Source organism: Neolamprologus multifasciatus, chromosome 13, assembly GCF_963576455.1.
Source record: "Neolamprologus multifasciatus chromosome 13, fNeoMul1.2, whole genome shotgun sequence".
Taxonomy (NCBI): Eukaryota; Metazoa; Chordata; class Actinopteri; order Cichliformes; family Cichlidae; genus Neolamprologus; species Neolamprologus multifasciatus.
Window position 1 is genome coordinate 8,937,250 of NC_140451.1, and position 14,981 is coordinate 8,952,230.

Sequence of the window (14,981 nt, forward strand, 5' to 3'; positions counted from 1 at the left end):
AGCTCAGGGTGAACTCAGCATTCGTCGCGACAACATCACTTTCTTTGAGACCATCAAAACTATCATCGTTCTTTATAACATGGACATCTTAAGCGGTAAGTAAAACAAAACCTATTATTGTATTTTTAAAAGTGTTATGTTAACATATTATAGGATATTCAAACTATCTTTTTTCCTAAAACAAAAGCTTAATTTTCAGGAGTTCGGGAGAACGGCACAGCACCCTTTTCTTTAGAAACGGGGGATTTTAAAGATGGAACAACATCTCTAACAGGCACAAGGTGTGTACAGAATTACGCGATTTTTAATCGTATGTATGTTTTAAGCTTGCGATTGTTTTAAATTATATAATAACAGAGTTTTTCTTTGATTTGTTCCAGGGTTAACAAACTGAGCAGGAAAACATTCAGACACCGCGACCACAGAGCCCATCCTTACAAAAGGTATGTATACAACGGGGTGTATAATTGTGTATTTAAAAAAACAGCAAATGGGTTTAAACAATTCCAAATGTTCTAAAACCGACCGTTTTACACATACAGAGCCACGCCAGAGAACCTTATGTGCGGAGAACCAGGGCCGTCAGGAATAACGCACACTACAAGGTATATATATAAATTAGATAAAAAGAGATAGAGAGGGAGACACGCTTATTCTGTTTGAAATGGGTACATGTATAAATGTTTTAACACATATCTATCTTCACAGACTGCAGCACAGTACCCCTCCACATAATGATCAGGACACCGTACTCCAGACGTTTTTGGAATGTTTAAACAGTATCGACCTCCCAGAACAACAAAAACCTGGAGCTTTGTGCAACAGTGGAGAATCAGAAGCGATCTTCATCAGCGGTCCTGCAACACCCCCGAGTGAGTGCTTGCCTCGTGATTTCTCTGATGTTTTTGAATACAGTATATCAGATTTCGATCTTGTTCATATACCCACCCCACCAGAATGTGTCAGAAATAGCATTGATTCACACGTAGATTTTGAAGACGACGGTATAACAGACTCTCAAATATCAGCGGCGTATGATGCTTACATGAAGGTTTCAGACGCTCAACCTGTTGAACAGAGTCATATAGCTTCATTAGTTGATAAATTATGTTTGATTGAAGCTAGACTCAATCAATACCACCAAGAAGCACAGATACAAAACCAACAGTTTATCAAATTCATAAAAAAAGTGTGTAGTACATTAGACATCATCTGCAGCAAAATTTCAAGTCCCTGACTTTTAAAATCCAGACCATGGACCCTCCAAATAAATTATTTAAACATAATAACGGAACCTCCAGTCCTGTTAGATGTTTTGACTTAGAGGCTTTTATGCAGTGGGCTGAAGAAACAGATAACAAATTAGACAATATTGTAGCTAGACTTAATAGTGTGCCTGCATCAGCCTCATCTGATACACATCCTCGTCAGACTGTTCCTACGCCTGCTATTGCTGATGGGTCTATTGTTGTTGTTAATAATAGTGGTAGTACATCAGGTGATGCTCGGACCACTGTTGTTACTGATGCTAACCGTATTGTTGCTGCTGCTGCTGCTGTTATTGAGTCTGTTACCGCTTCTACTAGTACTACAGACGCACATGCGTGTCCGGGCACCGCTGCAACACCACACACCCCCTCAGTCATTGTAAATTTCTCACAAAGTGATACTATCGTGATTGAGCCCGTTGTGCAATCTGGATCTGGCAGGCGCTCCCAGCCACACATTAGAGAGATACCTAATTTTAATGCTCGCGAATTGCGTGAGCGCCTTGATTTTAGGGGTATAAGTCTTGATCATCCAGAACAAGTACCTGCGCGAGTGCGCGAGTGCTTAGCCAATGTGGTAGACCGAGCTGTGGCTGGATCTCAACAGGGCAGCGTTCTAAACGTAGTCCTGCGTGGCCCCTCGCTGGCTTCAGATGTTCAGGTTGTTTTAAACGCTGATGATCGGTATGATCCGGAGCTGTTTCTCGATCGAATTGCACAAGTTATGCAGAGTAATGATGAATCTATCGGTGATGATGAATTAGAGTTTATTGTCACGGTAGCTCAGAACAGTAGTGGTGGGGCTCGCTTAAGACTGGCACAAATCCCTTATGATGAGATTCTCTCAAAGAAAGGCAGACATTTATACACACCAAACAACACACACAACAATTTGTGCTTCTCCCTATGTATAGCACATTCATTAAACTCATCAGCCTCTGAGCTAGAAAAACTCGCTACAGCTAAACGGATGCATGCTGAAGTAGGTCTATGCGACAAGCAGCAAGTATCATTCACAGATGTCAGTAAATTTGAGAAGCACTTCAACATTAAGATTGTAATCTATTACCACACAGAAGGGCGTAAACGCCTGGAATGTTTTTTCACACATGAAGAGCCAAACACAAACACGTTGATGATGTATCTCCATAATCAACATTACCACATGATTTTAAACCCAACCGCTTTTCTTGGTGCATCCTATGTGTGTAATTTCTGTTACAGTACATATAATTCACCATTACATCATTCCTGTAAACATAGATGTAACACATGTTATACACTCTGTCAACACCACAGGGGTCCCACAGTGAAATGCAGCGACTGTAACCGCATCTGCAAATCACAACACTGTTACCAGCAACACAAATTACCAGAATTAAAACACAACATGATCCCCTGTGATAATATGAAACATTGCATGCACTGTGGCACCACATATAAAGAATCCAAGAAATCGCCACACAGATGTGCCCAGCCTAGATGCGAGCACTGCCGCGAGCCTAAATTAACCGGAGACTCCGACCATCAGTGTTTCATACAGCCTGTTGAAAAACAGAAGCCTACCGATAAATACATTTTATATGATTTCGAGACTAGGTACCACAACGGTAAACACGAGGCTAACTTTGTGTGTGCGTCTGATCTGAAGGGCAATAAGTTCACATTTAACACATTAAAGTGTGTGGAGGCGTTTGTGCAACATTACAGACGCCCAAGGTTTCGTGGGTACACTTTCATAGCACATAATGCATCTGGCTTTGACAACTACATACTCCTCGAGTACTTTGTCAGACAGTGCATAACACCTAGTGTCATAATGAGCGGCAGCCGTGTGATTTTGATGTATGACAGGGACTATGACCAGCGATGGATTGATTCGTTCAGCTTTTTGCCCATGGGCCTTGCCAAAATACCCTCTGCTTTAGGTTTTCAAGATCTGCAGAAGGGCCATTTCCCACACAGGTTTAATACGAGGGATAATGAGCATTATGTGGGCCCGTACCCAGACCCCTCCTTCTACGGCTATGAGTACATGTCTGAAAGCGATAAGGTGCGATTCATGGAATGGTACCAGGTTGCCTCACAGAATCCCTTTGATTTTCAGGCTGAACTCAGGCGTTACTGTGTTAACGATGTTGATGTCCTGCGTAAAGCATGCAGCATTTATCGTGACACGTTACTGGGTTGTACACAAGTTGATCCATTCATGTATACCACCTTGGCTGCATTTAGTATGGGTGTGTATAAAACGCTGTTTCTGCCTAGAGACACGCTCGCTCTCACGTATGACGGGGCATACGTTGAGCAGAATAAGACGTTTTCTAACGTCTCTATCGAATGGCTTCAATACGTGTCCCACACCACCAACAAAGTGGTAAAACATGCTCTCAGAGGAGGCGAACAGAGGGTTGGACCGTATTTTGTGGACGGTTTTGACCCCACAAGTAATACAGCTTATGAATTTGCAGGATGTTTTCACCACGGCTGTGTTAAATGTTACCCCGAGAGCGAAGTTAATCCTGTCAGCAAAGCATCCTATGGACTGCTGCATCGCATGTTTTGTGACAAAGTTGATGCACTGAGATCACAACACAGTGTGAACGTAATAGTGATGTGGGAATGTGAATGGGCTGCCTTGAAGCAGACAGACCCTACAGTTGTGGCTTTCATGCACACATACAGAAAGCCAGAACGCATGAATCCCCGAGACGCTCTTTTTGGAGGTCGCACAAATGCTATAAAGCTGTACCACAAGACTGGTTGTGATGAAAAAATATTTTACTACGACTTCACCAGTCTCTATCCCACAGTGCAGTCTAAAAAAGACTATCCTGTAGGACACCCTCAAGTCATTTACACCAACTTTGACAAGCTAGAAAATTATTTCGGCTTTGTTAAATGCACAGTGCTCCCCCCTAAGGGTCTTTTTCACCCCGTCCTTCCCTACAGGTGCCACGGAAAACTGATGTTTCCACTCTGCAGCATGTGTGCTGAAGACCAAAACCAGCATACTGCATGTGGACACAGGGACAGTGAGCGGGTATTGAAAGGCACTTGGGTCTCATTTGAGCTTGAAAAAGCTGTTGAGAAGGGATACAGGGTTCTTGCTATTGATGAGGTGTGGCATTTCCCCAATAAGACCGACACATTGTTTAAAGACTATGTGAAAGCCTTCCTAAAACTCAAACAGGAGGCCTCGGGGTATCCTGAACACGTCAAGACACCTGACGAACAGAAGAAGTACATAGACGAGTATTATGAGAAGGAGGGAATAATGCTAGACCCATCCAAGATTTGTGTAAATAAAGCTGTTCGTAACTGTAACAAGCTGTTGCTAAACTCGTTATGGGGTCGTTTCAGCATGAGGTCAAATATGGCATCATCTGAGCTCATTACAGACCCTTCCAGATTTAGCCAGCTAATGTTTAGCGACCAGTACGACGTGCGTCAGTTTTGTTTCATCTCTGACGACGTCGCAATGGTGCAGTGGCGGCATGCTGATGGTAGAGCTTCCCGTGTTAAGGACGTTAATGTTTTTGTCGGGGCCATGACCACTGCACACGCCAGACTCATGCTGTATGATTTGCTAGACAACTTGCAGCAGCGCGTGCTGTATTGTGACACGGACAGTGTCATTTTCACGGCACGCCCTGGCGAGTGGATGCCTCCTCTAGGTCCGTTTCTGGGGGATCTCACAAGCGAATTAGACTGTGGAGAGGGTGGTGTGGAGGATTACATAGCGGAATTTGTTTCCGGTGGGCCAAAATGCTACGCGTATCACACATCGTTGGGCAAGACCCAGGTCAAATGTAAAGGCGTGACACTGAACGCACTAAACTCAAAAGTTGTCACCCATGAATCCTTGAAAGGTTTAGTCCACAAGTTTGTAACCAATCAGACATCAGACGCACACCTAGTTGCCGTGTCTGATAGCATCAGACGCGATAAAAAGAAGCTTCATTTGAAGAATAAAACCATTGTGAAAAAAGTTAAAGTTGTTTACAATAAGCGCCGTGTGCTCCCAGACTATACAACTGTACCTTATGGATTTTAAATTAGAACAGGGGTTTGACGCCCGGTTGCAGCACCCGTTCAGTATGGTGGTCAGCGGTCCCAGTAACTGCGGCAAGACTTTTTTTGTTAAAAGCATAATTGAAAATTCTTCCCGGATTATATCATGCAGCATTGACAATATTGTATATATATACTCATGCTGGCAGCCATTATATGACCAGCTTCTTAAGATAAGAGACATAAACTTTGTTAACGGTATACCCGAATCTCTTGCTGATGACACCCTTCTTCCTGCAGAAAAGAAAAATTTGTTAATTATAGACGATGTAATGAACGATGCAGCTAACAATTTAGAAGTTCAAAATGTGTTCACAAAGTATGTGCATCATAGGAATTTGAGTTGTATATATCTAGTTCAGAATTTGTTTATTCAAGGAAAATCCAGTAGAACCATTTCCTTGAACACTAACTATCTAATATTGTTTAAAAATCCGAGAGATAAATATCAGGTTATGCTTTTAGGTAGGCAAATGTTTCCGGGTAATACTAAATATTTTATAGAAGCGTTTAATGATGCCACATCCACAACATACGGGTATCTTTTAATAGACTATAAAGCTAAGACCCCGGACTATTTAAGACTCAGAACAAATTTACTATCAGAGCGTCCGGTTGTTTACATTCCAAAACAAAAATCAGCAAAGAGGTGAAAGGATGTCATCACGCATGCGGAGGAATCTGTCTCTGTTGGAGATGATATACAGGGCTCCTCCTACTCTACGCAGAGTTATTATTAGTAATTCAAACTTAGATTTTATCAATGCGCTGTGTGAGATAGCCTTTAATGTATTGCATGGTAACATACCACTGACCAATCAGCAGTACAAACAGCTGAAAAAGAAAAAATCAATAATCAGACTGATTGCAGACAAAAAAATAAAAACTTTGAAAAAGAGAAAGACAATCAACCAATCTGGAGGGTTTTTACTGCCGCTATTAGGGGCTGCAATCCCTTTCATAACCAGTCTGATAGCAAACAGGTGAAAATGGAACATGTGCAAAAGATGTTTTTGGTACCCCAACACCAGTTGGACTTAATAAAGCAACACCAGCAGCAGCTGCAGCAGCAAACAGACAGCATCAGACAACAGTCTCAGAACGAGTTGGACAAGGAGATGTTACAAGTGTTACAAGATTCTGACATAGATGTGTATGAGAAGGCTAAAAAATACAGCGATATTCTCCAAAGATACCTTACCCTTGTGAGACAAGGTGCCCGTGAAAAGAATGTATTGTCTTTATCATTACCTGAACAATTTAACAGGGATGTGCAACCCCAGTCGACGGACACATCGCCTGTTCATGGTGATGCAGGGGTGAGGGATCTTGTTGCGGAGAATGTTTTAACATACATACCTAAAAGGTGTAGGAGGAATGCAGAACTTATTCTATCAGCGGTGAGCCGTTCGCCACACTTGATCTCTTACAACGACAAAGGCGAAATTGTTGTTGATAAACACACCATCCCTGGTTCACACATTTATGATCTAATTAAAGGCGTCACAACCACACACACACCCTCTGAGGGTTTGAGACCTATCGGCTGGACAGAGTTTTTAAAAGCTGTCTCAGATTTAAACGTACCGTTATCAGCCATATCTAACACAGGCATACGTAAGACCGTCGCCATGTATAAAACCGATCACACACTGTCTGAAGACCCTGGTTTTTTAAAACACACACCAAAAAAGATCACCCCTGGTGGACCGCTGCGACATAGTACACTAAAAAAAATAAAGAATAAAAAAAACAAATTAAAGGGGGGTCCTGTAGAGTGGTTGGATTTTTGAATTCAGGTTTTTTCTTATTGCACCTGAAATTGTTTTTTCTGCTAAAAATATTTGCTGTTTGGTGTTTTTTCTACTGTAATGTTTTTTTCACTTATTGCTGCTAAATTGTTTTGTTTTGTTTTATTTTATTACTGTTAAATATATTATGTCTTTATTACTGTTAAATATATGTTTTTCTTTTTTATTACTGGTTAATGTTTGATTTCTTTTATTTATGTTTAAACAATGTATGTTGTAAATCTATATATTTATATACGAGATTTGATAATAAATACCATTGACTCGATTATCATGCTCTCATGTTGTTTTTATTATTCTCATTAGTACATGTCAGTATCCGCATTGCACACACACGTAATCACTGCATACAGCAACAGGTTGTATGTTGTTGACAAATCGACACACCATAGCATCATTACAAATTAAATCAGACCCATACATGTTAAGCACACGCTCATAAGATACACCATTTTGCACATGATATAAAAAAAATACACAGTGTTGACCGCATGTGATGGAGAAGTCGTTCTGCACTTGTTTTCCTGAATATAAAACAGTGGAACAGTTTTTTAGAAGAAACATCTTTATTGCTGGGGGAAAACTGTCTAACGAGTGACCAAAACTATCAAAAAAATAACCGCGTCTGTCTCTCGAAATATAAACAGCAAGCCAATGTTCCCCGGGCATCGTAGAAGGGTGGGTGTTTACAATACTCATAGCAGGGAGTCTTTGAAGCCGTTCAGTGGTTAGCTGATCATAGGCTAACACGCCTAGGAAATGTGTGTTTTTATTGATAATGCTGCCGATCACGGCTGATAGTTCTATAGTGTTCATGACCGTTTTTGTCTCAATAGTAGTCCAAGAGCACCTGTCTCATGTTAGATATTTCAATGACTGAATCAAATACCGAATAACACAAGAGGTTCACTGTACGGGGTAGTGGATTTCTGAAACGGGTTTCCAATCTCACGTTCCCTGTTTTAATTAACGACACATTCCCTGAATGTCCTTCGTCAGCTTCCAGATTGAAACAGAATAAAGTGTAGCCGTTACCAAAGTCCGCACGCGTAATAGCTAAAGATCTATCCTTTAAATGTCTTCCTGTGGTTTGTATCAGCTGGTAAAATTCTCTGGTATAGTGTTTTCTCTGGAAATTGGGCTGGAATGGTTTAGCAGGATAAGCCTGACTATCAGCATATAAAGACATAAATTCTATATCGCAGTTTTCAAAATGAAATGGATTACGCTGGTAGGAGCCAGTGTATGCTTCATTGTCTATAAATGCAATGATCACAAATTTAGGTATCCTACCCATAAATAAATTGTCATTTGTTGATATTCTAGCCCCTGCAGGTATGGAGAAGGTCTTTAAAGACACTCTGTCTACCGTGTATTTTGCGTTTGCATGGTGCAATGCCTTGCTGTGTGCAAGTCTGACGGTCGGTGATACACTAACTTTCTTGACAAAGAGACTGGCTGAGACAATTTTAACTCTGTATGCATTGGCATCCGCTGTCATGAGAGCAAATTCGTCTTTAGAGCGCACAAATTTCAGTGACAGGTCGATTCCATTAAGTAACAGTTTTTCTTGAAAAAACAGGTCTGCATGTACTGGTGCAATCAATTCAACAATACTGCTATTTGCTGTGTAGCCACCTCTGGTCACCAGGCCCTGGTTCTCTCCTTCTATAGATGTGTCATTCATGTGTGATGATGTATCCTTACAGAATAACCCGGTGCTGAACTGTGTGTCTAAAGTGTCCTTATTATAATTGATAAGACATTCTATCACACCTCTGTATGGATATGTGTTGGATGATTGACTAATGAGGCGGTCTCCCAAATTAACATCAACCTGACTAAATATGCTGCATCCAGGATAATTAATAAATCCTACATTAGCGTCCCTAGCCAGGTTTGAGCCATCAGCGTTTGTGATTCTCACACGTGTGTAGATATATGAGTCATTTAGATCCAGGTAATCTTCACCGGACGATGAGATGTAAAACTCGATCGGCCCTCCATCAGTGATTGCAGATACAGGTGGGATTTCGATAAATGTACTTTTCTCAATGCTAGTCTGTGTGTAGGGAACAGTAAACAGGTCCAGCTCTGTTTTTACACATTCTCCAGAATGACTGTGTAACAGTGCCATTTAGAATATGTCAAACTCTGCAGTTTTAGAACGACTGGTTCTGGGTCTTTTCACTCTGCGTGACGGTGTCCGTTTGCTAGCTCTCCTGCTAGGTTTTGTGGTTTTACGCTTTTTAGACAACGGTTGCCCTGGGGGTGGGGTCTTAGATGGTCTGGGCGTATACACATACAATCCGCTACCGTCCTGCTTAGTGGTTGAGGGTCTGGTTATGTTGGTTATGACATCAGACACTATGCCCGATGCGGCTGTTTTTAGGTGTGGTTTGACTATGCTAACTCCTTTTTTAAACAGTGGTACAGCAAATCTAAACAAGCTGCGGAACAAACCACCCAGCCCTGACCCATATTGCGTACTGGTCCCAACATACCCTCCGAGCTCTCCACCAGCCTGTGATAAGTAGTATTTTACATATTTTGAGTCATCAGTGTTGTAGACGGCCATCCTTTTTTTCAAAAATGGTGGGTTATCGGTCGGAAGTGTAACTTGACAAACACCTTGCCGTATAAAAAGGGTATGTGTTGATTTCGATCGTCTTTCAAATCAATTTCTATGTCGTCGATCAATGTCTTTGACACAGGTGTGTAGTGTGGGCTGTCAAATTGTAGAATAGGCAAGCGGCGGTCATCGTCCGTGATATTTATAGCTCTTAATAGCCTCGCGTGGGCGTCACCCACAAGCTGGTAATCAACGATATCTGCATAAATAAAGATGTTATATTTTCCCCCGTATATGTCTGCGGGGTGCGGGGCATATGTGTTTTTATAATGAAGTACAAACGGCTCTCCTGTTTCGAATCCTAGGATTTCCGCCAGTCTCCCTCTAAATGTGAGAATAGTCCCCCTAGGTCCCATAACACAGGCATGGTTAGTAACTGTGTTGTATTGCATTTTAAGGTCTCCAGTGGTTTGGTACTGCTGACATTTAAAATTAAATTCTTTTATTATCTGTTCCACAGATGCATAATGACCCACAGACAGTTCGATCATGGTTACGGCGATGGTTCCATCTTTGACTGGGTCATGAATTTCCACTTGCGAATCTGATTGTGGAAAAGACATCCATATGCGTGGGTACTGTATCTCTATAACAGCAACCTCATACGGCTGATCCAAAACGATAGGTTTTGCTAGCTTTGTTCTAAAATTAGATATCTTATTACCCGGGTAAACATGCGCCGAAGCATTCGAGAAGAGGCTTACATAGAAGCCTGCATTGTTGTTGTTCTTTTTATTCATGCTTTCTCCGTCTATGCTCAGTGTTGAATGAATGTGTGTAGAGCTGCGTCATCTGAGTTAATTACGCCTCAACGATGTCTTTTTCTGGAATCCACGAATTAAAGCTGTCGGGCCATCCTAGCCATTTCACTAGCACATGCTTTTTCCGACCCACTTTTTTTCTAGCCAATATGTTTTCAATTTTAAATGTTTTGTTTTCATCAACAACCACACGTTGTATCTCAGGCTCATAAAATGACCCTTTCAATACCTCTCCTGCTAGATCCGCTAGTCTGTACACTGGGGGCTGTCTCCCTATACGTTCCTTGACTGTGAAAATCTCATCGGTGTAGGTCTGCTCGTATCCTTTTCGAAACTTTCCTCTCAGTTTTGATATTCGTACAGTGTCGCCAATATTAAATTTAAAGCACAGTTCCCTCTGAGGCCTCGTTTTGTACAGCGCGTTAAACACCGACTTCTCATTATCCTTATTCACCTCTGCCGGAGCCATTTGGATAGATCTGTGATAAGCATTGTTATATGCTTGTGTGAGATCTGGTATGACATCTACATATCTCCGGGAGTTGGCTGATGTTAAGTACTTCCACATTCTACCCTTGAAGCTACGATTGAATCTCTCGACAATACTGCATTTAACCTCGCTAGCTGTTGAGAAATGCTTGATATTATATCGCTTCATTAGCTGTTTAAAGGTTGTATTATAAAACTCTTTGCCTTCATCTGTTTGTAGTTTCACAGGGATCCTACCCTCACTAAGTATATCCTCAAAAGCAGCTGATACAACATTCGCTGTCTTGTTTGTTAGGCATCTAACCCATGCGTATTTTGAGAATACATCTATACATGTTAGCAGATATCTCACATTATCATTATCTGACACATATTCACACATGTCAACCAGATCGGCTTGAAACTGTTTGTCGATCCCTGTCACCAATACTCTATTTCTGGGGAAATGGATCCTCACAGGTTTATGGAGTGTGTAAGTGTCGTCTTGTTCTAAATAATGTTTGACCTGAGATATTGGAGGTGTTACACCTGATGCCTCCCCTGCCGCTATACGTAGCTTATTTAAACTGGCCAACCCCGCAGGATGGGCTGGATCATGATATATTTTATGCAATGTGCTTTCCATGACTGTGCAAACCACAAATGACTAAGAAGTTGGTGTTAACACGTCTTTTTATTTAATTTTCACACAGACACAATCACAGTCAATGGATACTTGAACAGCACACATTAAACCAGGTGTCTCCCACCCCAGTAGTTTCCAATCATGCGGAGCATGGCTGGTTTAACACGTCGGGCGCAAGTACTTGCTTCTAGCAGGTCCACAATGTTGTCATTAATGGCGCATACTATATTTCGCTCTGATCTCAGTTCACACATGAGGTGTTCTGCAACTCTGCGGATTTGTGTTCCAGTCCCATCTGTGGTGTTTGAGCGTACAAACAGCTGGATGGCTGGGATGAATCGGTCAGTCTTGAGCCTTATCATCACATCGTCATAGTAGGTGTCGAAGAAATACTCAGACAATTCCTGCAAGCAGCTGTGTTGCACCTGACTGGGGTGGCCTGTTTGGCATCCGTAACATGTCTCTTGTAGAAACTCATTCAGCGCCAACATCAACAGGTGGAGAGTTGCGAGTTTGATGTCGATTACAGTTTCCTCCCACAGGTCTGATATGAGGGGGTCCTGCGAGCATGATGGTGAGGGTGGTGGAGTCTGGGGGGTCGGGATTAGCAGCCCTATTGATGGTGACTCTGACAGGTCCCACGACGGCGAGTCATTCTCTGTAAAATGAAAACCACAAGCTCTTAATTTGTCACATAGATACACACGCAACCCCACACACACCCCTCACATTAAACCTACCAGTTTATTGTTTAGTTGTCGGAAGGTCTTATGATTTTAGGTTTGCACAGGGTAGCAGGCAAACCAGTCTTCGGACAACTCGCCAGATCGTCAAAAACAAGGCGTTTTCTAATACTCTCGTACGCAGTGTTGAGTCTGTCCCTCTTGATCGCGTCGTCAATCTGGCTAAACAGACGCGACAAACCTCTCCAGTCGCACCACTGTATAAAAAACAAGTCCTTAAACCATCTTGTGCGCTCTTCAAGGTTTAGAGGGTAAGGATTTAACCTCCAGTTTTCAAGCCCTCTGGAAGCAATAAGACTATCCCTGTCATCACATGCACTGAGAAAAATAAAGTCTTCAGGGTTGCGATTGAAACGATCAGCCTCAACCCTGTAAAGCTCAGGGCCTGATGCACTGTTCCACTGGGAAACATACAGCACCTCTGGGAAGCCCACATTGTCCAGGTCCGCACACACTACGGTCCGGAAGAGCTTCCAGTTTTTGGTAGAGATGCTTTGGGGTTCCCCCCAAAACAATCCCTCGCCACAATCTACACTAAGCACAACTGTCCCTTCGGTATATTTAATGGTATACACATACCCTTCAGCGCCGCGATATTCTAACTTAAATACAGTCCCATCTACGGCATTTTCACAGCGTTGCTTTTTACGTTGAGGACCCCGGCTGCATACTCCTGTAGACATACCTAGAGCGGCTGTGGCATGGGCGATGTCCTGGCTGGGTGTCATGGTTGATACAGATGGTATTCTGTGCTCCTTAGGTCGGTGAGTCGTTGGGGTCCTTAGCGCGATGTGTCTGTGCTCCTTAGGCCGTGGCGGTGATGGTCTTAGAATGTGAAAGGATCACTTTTATACCTATATAACCTAAGCCATCCCACTAGGAGGAGTCGATACCGCCCAGAGGGTGTGTTTTCACACCTGAACGCGCATGCGCCGAGCACATCTGAACGCGCATGCGCACACGCACGAATCCGACCAAACGGGGTGGGAGGTGTGGGGTGGGGGGTGAGGGGGGTGGGGGGGTGGGGGGGGGGGGGGGGGGGGGGGGCAAAAAAAGTGCAGGTGTATTACTACTACTGTGACCAGACCAACTGTTTGTAGAGGAATTTAAATCTATGAATATTTTTGCATTGTTTCAATTGTAAACTCAGACTGTTCCAGATTTTCACACCACATACAGACACACAAAAACCTTTACGGGTTGTTCGAGTTCTGGGTAATTTGAATTCTCCAGAGCCTCTCACATTATAAACCTTTTCTCGAATTTCAAATCTAGTTTGTAAATTTGCCGGTAGAAGTTTAGTAAAAGCTTTATACAAAATTATGGATGTATTGTAATTAACCAGATCCTGGAATTTAAGTAGCTTTGCCTGAAGAAAGAATTTGTGAGTATGATCTAGATAACCAGCCTTGTGAATAATACGCAGTGCTCGTTTCTGTACTGTGACTAATGGATTAGTTGTATTTTTATATGTGTTTCCCCACACTTCCACACAATATGTAAGATATGGAAGAACCAGGGTACAGTACAGAGTACGAAGTGCATCTTTATCAAGGTATGGTTTCACTTTGTTCAAAACTGCGAGGCTTCTGGAAATTTTGGTTTTTATGTGTCTGACGTGGGGTTTCCATGAAATTTTGTTATCAATTATGACTCTCAAAAATTTGTTTTCACTCACATTATCAATTGGTACACCTTCAATGATAATTGGTAATTCTATATTATATTTTAAATTACCAAAAAACATTGCTTTAGTTTTATTTATATTTAATGATAATTTATTTATGTCCATCCATTTTGTTATTAATTTTAGCTCCCTATTTACGGTCATTACAAGATCAGTATAATCTGTGTTATATCTGTATAACTATGCATGTGACAAATGAAGAATCTTGAATCTTCTTCTTTCAGCTGCTCTCTTTAGGGGTCACCACAGTGGACCATCTGCCTCCATTTGACCTCGTCTCCTTGTCCTCCTCTGCCACACCAATGCTCTGCCTGTCCTCCTTCACTACATCCATCAATCTTCTCTGTGGTCATCCTCCTTCGTTTTCCTCCTGCCTGGGAGCAACATCTTCAGCATTCTTTGTCCAGTATATCCAGAATCCTTCCACTGCACGTGTCCAAACCTGTCCTAGAACCAGGTTTTGACTTTTTGGGCTGCTTAGGGGTTTTGTAGTTTTATTTTTTGATGAGCACGTCATGGTCTTGGGTTTTTTGAGACACTGCTTTGTGTATTTCTAGTGTAATAGCTTTTGTTCTTAGTTCCCAATAACTTAAGAGTTTAATTCCTCCCTTTGTAGTCCTCCCTGCTGTGTCAGGTCACCTGTATTAAGTTTATTCATGTGTCAGTGTCTTCCCTGTTCAGTTATCACTCTTCCTGTGTTTGTTGTTCTGTGTGTGTTGCCTTTAGTTTTGCTTCCTGTGTCTCATCTTCTGTGATTTCATTCACCGGTGTCTCATCCTGCCCATAATCAATCATAATCCCTTAATCAACGTCCTGTGTATATATTGTCTAATTCTCTCTTTTTCCTTTGTCACGGTGTCAGTTCAGTTTTCCTTCATGTCTCGCAGCTCC

At 42.1% G+C, this 14,981-nt stretch overlaps 1 protein-coding gene across 1 annotated transcript; it reads left to right on the forward strand.

Moving 5' to 3' along the window:
- Positions 1-455: 455 nt before the first annotated feature.
- On the forward strand, positions 456-14,554 carry LOC146505001 (uncharacterized). The gene is made up of 3 exons (XM_085183615.1): positions 456-605; positions 709-5,140; positions 14,328-14,554. Exons 2-3 carry the CDS (start codon positions 1,255-1,257, stop codon positions 14,552-14,554), a joined length of 4,113 nt encoding a protein of 1,370 aa, XP_085039741.1. The 5' UTR covers positions 456-605; positions 709-1,254.
- Positions 14,555-14,981: the final 427 nt, after the last annotated feature.